General features: G+C 37.1%; 1 protein-coding gene across 3 annotated transcripts in view; it reads left to right on the top strand.

The window, feature by feature from the left end:
• Nucleotides 1-1,812: 1,812 nt before the first annotated feature.
• RB195_013318 (uncharacterized protein) overlaps nt 1,813-7,507 on the top strand; it is a gene marked incomplete at both ends in the record, with an annotated part of 105,680 nt that continues 99,985 nt past the window's right edge. For all 3 annotated transcript variants that reach the window (XM_064203077.1, XM_064203076.1, XM_064203078.1), the window contains 3 exons: nt 1,813-1,841; nt 3,546-3,675; nt 3,784-3,858. In XM_064203077.1, the coding sequence (XP_064058954.1) occupies nt 1,813-1,841; nt 3,546-3,675; nt 3,784-3,858 (234 nt within the window). The remainder of the gene's footprint in view (nt 1,842-3,545; nt 3,676-3,783; nt 3,859-7,507) is intronic.

The raw sequence follows: 7,507 nt of genomic DNA, 5'->3' as shown, positions 1-7,507 counted from the left end.
GATGTAGTTTCTCCTACCTCTGCACGGATGCACGAAAATGCAGTATTGACGAGTTTTTTTTCTCTAAAAAAACTCGTACGTACGAGAAAATTCGGTGCACGTACGAGATTCTCGCGTAACTAACTCGATATTCTCTGCCAGCCGGGCACATCTGTCCTACAGTCCTCTTCGATATCGGACAACTCGTCCACGATGCACCGTCGATGAAATTAGTCCCGACTAATTTTTTCCCCCGTAATTTATCCGTGACTTTTCCAAATTAGATTTCGTAAATTTCACATATGGGCCCATTAACGTTTCTATGTATAAACAGACACTGCATTAGGTTTTTTTTTCTTTCTTTCGTTCGGATATGCAGAAAAATCAACATTTATCCAAAGTCTATTCATATATTACGCTGCTGTGGGTAGGAGACAGAGTTGCAAGTGCAAATGTATGCAACAATTCATCCACGTCTACGATTACTGTATTTCCGTTTTTTTTTGCATTTCCTTCCTCATTTTACTCGCACAGTACACGTTCTCTATTCATACAATTCATATTTCATTCATTTTATTCTTCATGAATAGCTCTAGTTTTGCCAAGTTTTTCCCCTTATTCAAAGAGGACCTCTGTCTTCTCATAGGTCGAATGTAAATTCAGAGTCGCGCCATTTTTCTCATTCTTCTTGTCTTTTTTTTCTTTTGTAGTCTTACCACGCTTTTCTCTCTAATTTTTTCCTTCCTTTGTTGTTTTTCCTTTTTTTCTTGAAGTTTTATTATTACTCTTCTCTAACTCAAAAAACTAATATCGTCTTTTTTTCGTATTACGCTCTCCTTTCTCGACTATGAAATATACCTCTTGCATATATATAAAATCTTTCCTTTGTAACAAAACTTTTGTTTGTTTTTTTGAGAACAAAAAATAAATAAATTTCTCATTGTTCTCATTAAAGAAAAGCTAGATGTCAGTTCCAACATAGAAAACATTTTGAACGTTAATGAAGGAGAGACATGACCGGGAAAAGCAGATAACATCGAAGGAACTGTGCAACAGTTCTTTCCCTCGAAAAACAGTAATTTGCTGTTTCTGTTTTCCGTTTTTTCTCGTTTTATTGCACATTTACGGGTGTTTTCAATTGAATAGATAGGTAAATTTTGATAGTTGCTTCTATGTGGTTAACTATTTGGGTGTTCGGAAAGTATCTGCCGAAATATGTACGGCAACATCAAATATCGAACATCTCAAAAAATCCGCGCTACTGCGCAATATTCGGCAGATACTTTCCGAACACCCTAATAACTACGTGGATAACCTTTTTGGTGGCGGTTGAGGCTTGGACGAGGCTAGGTCATTGTTTTCGTAGAACATTTTAAAGTGATCCCAGGCTTCTTGCCCTGTTGCTACCGACTATTTATCAATAGTCTGTAGGTTTTCAACACGTTTTCTGGACTCATTACCTCAGACGTGGGTGATTCGTTGACCATTTACCTCCCCCCATCTATTCTTTCATTTCCTCTGACCACTCGGAAGTGAAATCAGAGAGTTGAATATTATCCAAGGGCCAAGGCATCATATGCGGTCCTTAACCATTTTGTGCAACGATACAAAAAGAAATTAATAATTTGTTATGGATCTGTGCTCATTTCTGACGGTTTTTTTCCCTCTAAAATCAAAAACATAATCCATGAACTTCAATTAAATCCTCTAACAAATCCTCGAAAACGACCCCCTACTTGAAACGTCAAAAAAATTGATCGAAAAAAAAATTAAATCGCCCTCTTAGTAGTTGAATTCAAAGAAGAAAAAATTTAGAAGGCACCATACACGTTAATGACTTCAAATGTTCTCGTTGTACATGTGTGAGTGGAAAAAAATCAAAAAAAAACTCCTCTATGTTGGTAGTGATAAAAATTGAACGGATCAAACAAACACAGTTGCAGTCGTTGCGCTGCAGACACGCTTGCCGTTTCTGGAGCGCAGACGATTTTTTTTCAGTACGCAAACAAAAATTCGAATAAATACTTACTGTTGACATTACCATTGAAATAAAAGGAATATTATGTCAAAATAGGTCTAGTCGGAAGGGGAAATGAGGTTTTTTTAGTAAGGCGAGGATGGATGGGTTCCTAGGATGGACAATAATTTTCGAAAACTTTTCAAATAAAAAACCGCGAAATATTGGCGTTGCAAAAGAAATAGTGATCTCTGACCTTTCCGTTATTAAGGTGGTTTTGGTGGTTCAATTACGCACTCACAACTACTTTGCAGCTGTTTTTTCCTGCTCTTGGAGTTACAAATACTGATTGGCATTAAATTGTGGTGAATTTTTCGTTTTTTCTTGGTATTTTTCCTTTCCCGTGAGAGAATGTGGGTGCTTGTTGATCAAGAAAAACCCAAGGTTTGGTCTAGAAAAGAGAATCAAAAAACAAGCCGTCTCAAAAATTTTCTATAAATTTGAGTATTTCAAAAGAAATAACCTGAAAAAAATAAGAGGTTAGTTCGGAACACGGGCGGTATGTATCCAGTGCCGGCTTGGAATCAGCACCGAGTCGAAAATGTACCGTAGATTTTACTAAGCGGTTAGTGAAAAAACAATAATATTGCAAAAATATGTCTAAAAAGTATAAAACAGTTGCTATGAGTAATTATTTCTGGGAAGACTTGTGTAGTGCAATTGGTAAGAGGTTCGACTAGCATTTCCACGGTCAATGGTTCGAAATCGTCCGGCGACCAACCAAATCATGTCTGAGGTGAACAAAAACGCTGACGCGGTATAGGTTTGGCTTGCCCGCAAGTCGCAAGTGTTGGGACATAAGAACCTTGTTCAAAAACTTCGAGCTGTTCCTAATTAATGTCCTATGTGAACGTGGATCCTAGTGGGTCCTAAGCCGACTGATTACCGTCTGGGATTTAATTCTTTTAGTTTATTTTTCTGAGAGTTTTAAAAAATAATTTTTCACTCATTCCCGAATTTCCGTGTACGCGTAATTCCTTTCTTTTTCCTGTGATTCTATAGCTTCATCGTTGTTGATACTAATTTTTACCTACCTTTATAGTGTGTATTTCTTGTTATTTACTATGTTGTTGTTGTTGTTATTGTTGTTGTTTGTTATTTGCTTATTATACTGTGTTTCTTACACTATTACGTACTTATTTATTCCTCATACGGTCTCCAGGTCTTTGCATCCGTTTCATCTCTTCTTTCTCAACTGTATTTCCCCCTACTTTTTAATCGATTTCTTCCTTGGTTCAATTTAATTTAGCTTTTTTTTTCTTATGCCAATGTTTATATGAAAAAATTTCTTAGTCTATTTTAATCGAAATTCCTTCAAATATTTGTTTAGTAGAACTTTATTAGATTTAAAGAAGAGAAACACCTCATATCTTCATTCTTCTGCTGTTCTACACTTGTCAAACTGATCCGATCAATAAATCAATGACCACGCATCACTTATTCGTAGTAATCCTTTAGTTACCCATTTTCTCGTCATCGTCATCTTCATAAATCGAATCCGAACCCGTTCGGATCACCGTTGATCTGCTCGATATCGATTAGCTTCCAGGTCGATAGTCGCAGTCGTGGCGTCGACTTCGGATTGGAACGCACCGCCACGTCGTCGGTCGATTTCGACCGTATGTGGACCGTCAAATCGTGAAATCAATCAATTCTATGCGCATTTTTTTCCGGAAAAGGTACGTGAATTCGCTGAAATTACGTTTAATTCGCGTATATTTACGGAAATAATTTTATTCATGCATTTTATTTATTTTCTATGTTTATTTTCAATGTTTACTGTTTAGGAAGTTCCACAACAATATGGTGTTTATAATACGGGATATCTCAATCATACACCGCATCAAAATGTGTACTTTGGTGTAAGCGACCTTTTTATTTGTATGTTTGCTCTTGTCTGTGTTCAATCATCGATCTGCAAAATTTTGCAAATTTTGCAACCGTAATCCTAACAAATCCAGATCAGATCCAGGAATCTTTTCCTTCCACATTTATTTTTCTCACTTTTATTTTTCAATTTCTTCTCACTCTGTTCGAACAGAAATACTTTCTATCTCATCATTTTTCATGTTATTTTTTAACTGTTTATCCTGATCCTTATCCATCATTTCCAGCATTTAATTTTTCAAACAGTTCTCAAAAATTCCCACTAACTTCTGTAGGACTCATCCGAAATCATCTCTCTTCATTTTTTCCCTCAGATGTTCCCTCCTGTCGATATCCACGTTTCTAGTCTGAGTGTGCTGTTTTTTCTCTTTATTTAATTTTTATTCTCCCCGCCAATGTCACTCATTATGCGGTTTCCCAATGGATATGATTAGTTACAGTAATCCACGTTGAAGTAGGATAAATGAAAGAATCGGATGGAGACGTAGAAGCACTTGAGGCATGTGCTAAGAAGAAAAAAAAAGTGGCAGAAGAACCGTCTCGTGCCCGAAGAATTTGTTTATCAATGCTAATTTACGTTCACTTCTCTATGAGAGGGAAACACGAGAACTGGTACCGGAAGTTAGTGAACTTGAAGGCCGTGTCAAATGTCCCAGAAAACTTCCTAACTGAACCAAATTTAAAATTTCAGCTAACAATCTAAGTCTCATATTCTAACGGTAGAAGAACCGCCGATACCATCTTGCAGAAATGGATTTGTAGACGCGAGAACTGGTCCTCTACTGCAGCAGACATAGTTTTATACGTATGAAACTCAATTCGAGGCAAGGCACCACCGCCTGCAGATGTTTCCCTTTCGTCGTCACGTTCCCGAAAACGAGAAAAATTACAAACTTGTAATTTAACATCCGTGACTCACCGGTGACTCACTCATCCATGCATTTCTCGGAATAGTCGCAGCTCTGTGATCGTGGTCCACCGTCGCTATATCGTATTGTATTTCCGAAAATAAGCATGGTATCACCTATACGTCCCTTATTCCTCGATTTGCTCGTGCTGATGTCAGTAATTCTTGGATTTTTCGTGAACGCGTCCAAGAGCTGCTTAATGGCTGCTCTTCTTGGGGATGGAGACGAAAAGCATCTGTTTTTTTTTCTTTGAAGAACTTTGGAAAGAAGTTTGACCATCGGATCGGCGGTATGACCGCAGCAGGTCTGATCCCGCAAGGTGCCACACAGTCGCTTGGAGCTCTGAGGTCCCATAATTGTCGTTGAACCACATCATCAGAGTTCGCAATTTTATTTTCCTCGGTCTATGTCAGGACACTTTTCCCTATTAATCTTATTAGACAGGCCGTTATCATATGATAATACACACGTGAGCATGAAAAAAAATTATTATCTCTAATTCCTTTATTATCTCTAATTTATTATCTCAAATTATCAAAATGTCATCCCTAATAAACTAACAATATATGTACAGTAAATTCTATCAAGCGCGAACCTGTCCTTTCAAACCTCAAAAGTAAAAAATTGCATTGTTGACGAATGTCTGGGACGCGAAAAAGAGGTGGGAGCAATTTTTTCAAAAATGGATCTTGATCCCAGAATCAGCGGTGATCATACGTGATCTACAAGAAAAATTTGATTTATTTTGATTTATTCGCTTGATTTCGATCAATTTAATTTAGTTCATCCATGATTCCGTGGGTGATAATTCTCTAAAGTTTTTATAATATTAACTTTTTTAATCTTTTTTCTTTTAACTATCCACCAATTCCCAAATAGTTCCACTAATTTCATCTGTATACGCAGAAATCACTCGAAATCTAACTTTTCACCCCGTCGCCGAAATAGTGGGAATTTTCATAATCCATGGTTCGTTTCATCGAGTTCTTGCGCGATGAGGAGGACATCAAAATTTGTGACATGCTTATTCTAACATTTATGTATGGTTTATATGGATATAATGCCTCTATCTCTTATTAAAACTCTCATTAAAGCTATTCCAACGCAAAATATATCCATGATATCCAAAGGCAGTTAGGAATGCAATCCAGAAATGCATTCAATACGGGTTAGTGCAGCATGGCGGAAGAAGTTAAATTAAATTAATAGAATGAAGCCTTAGGATAGGAGTAGGGCAGGAATTCACATAAGCTCAGTAGAATTTAATCGGAGAAATGAACAGAGTAACTTCTGAGTGCCATAAATCGATCAGGGGTCAACGAAACCACGACGAGCAGATCACGACCAGAAAGAATTGATGCAGTCGAAATAACTCGTTGTCGGGGGACCATTAGAAGATCGAGTTGTCCGGCTATCATCCAGGGAACGGGACGGATCCATAAATCAAATAAGGAAACCGAGTTGCTTCTGCACCTTCATCGTTCTCGCAGCCTGCTTCGAAGATGTTCCCCATTTTTGAAAAAACCTCAGAGAGAACTAGTTTTTTTAATGTAACTGATGTGACATATAATTGATATTTTTGATATACATAGATTTATTAAGTCATGAGTTTTTAATGAGAAAGGTAAATTTCACTATACACCATGGGCACCTCGATCAATGATTACCTTCCTTTGGCTTTCAGTTCCTACCTCAAATTTTGAGCAACATTTCAGTTGGAAACAGTAGTTCTTTCGAACCACAATTATATTTTAAAATAATTCTACCTCTATGTGAGGTTGCGAAGCTACTGAAAATCTAAGGTGAAAGGAAATGCCGCTTCAATACTCATGTACTGGATCAATTGTCTTCCACCTCAAACAAAAGCCTTTAAGGATTGGAGTTGAGGAAGGCGTGGGCCGTTTTTAATCCAAAAATAATCCAGCGTAGAAAAACATTGGGAAGGTATTTGACGATGTCTGATTAAGAATTTTTGCTCTACGGATTGGGCATTTTTTAAAATTTTGCTAGTTTCTCAACACCACTGATTTCTGGGTTAAAATGAAGCGTCAGGCGTTGAAACAAATAAATTTTTTGTTCTTTTACTTTTATTCACTATTATTATTATAGTTATCATTATTATTATTATTCATTATCTATTTTCTATATATGTTTTCTTCTGCCCAGTACATTTTTGTATATACACCGTAACTGATCGCAAGCAGGAGAAATTTCAGCGGGAAGAAAACAACTCGGGTTAACTGTGTGTTTTTTGAAAAACTTTAGAATTGGTCTACATCTTTAAAATCTGTCCGCTCGCAGGGAAATTGTTGTTCTTATTTATTGTAACCTTGTGTAAGGATATCGTTACACTTTTGTGTGGAACACAACAGAAAAACTTAAGACATCACAAATGAAATAACGTTGTTTAGCGGGCGCTGAGAAAAAATTTACAAATTTCAAGAGCCCAGTAACTGGATATTTTTAACATCGTTACTTTTTTTGAGCACATCAATTTTCCTCAGACGAAAATTGATGTACAAAGTTATTAAGCAAGGGATTAGTTTTTTCCGCGAAATGTCGTCAGGGGTGCCTACTCCTCGAGATTTCTTCCGCTTTTTCTCCAATCTCATGAATGTACAATCATTGTTCACAGTTGTCGATCGACAGTCTATACAGGATAACGTGGCGACGGTTCGCAGAGATTCTGTAGGTGGACCTCCGAATGCGTCCAGCG

Source organism: Necator americanus, chromosome V (genome assembly GCF_031761385.1).
Source record: "Necator americanus strain Aroian chromosome V, whole genome shotgun sequence".
NCBI lineage: Eukaryota > Metazoa > Nematoda > Chromadorea > Rhabditida > Ancylostomatidae > Necator > Necator americanus.
The sequence above is the reverse complement of the archived record's forward strand: the minus strand, read 5'-3'. Positions and strand labels throughout refer to the sequence as shown.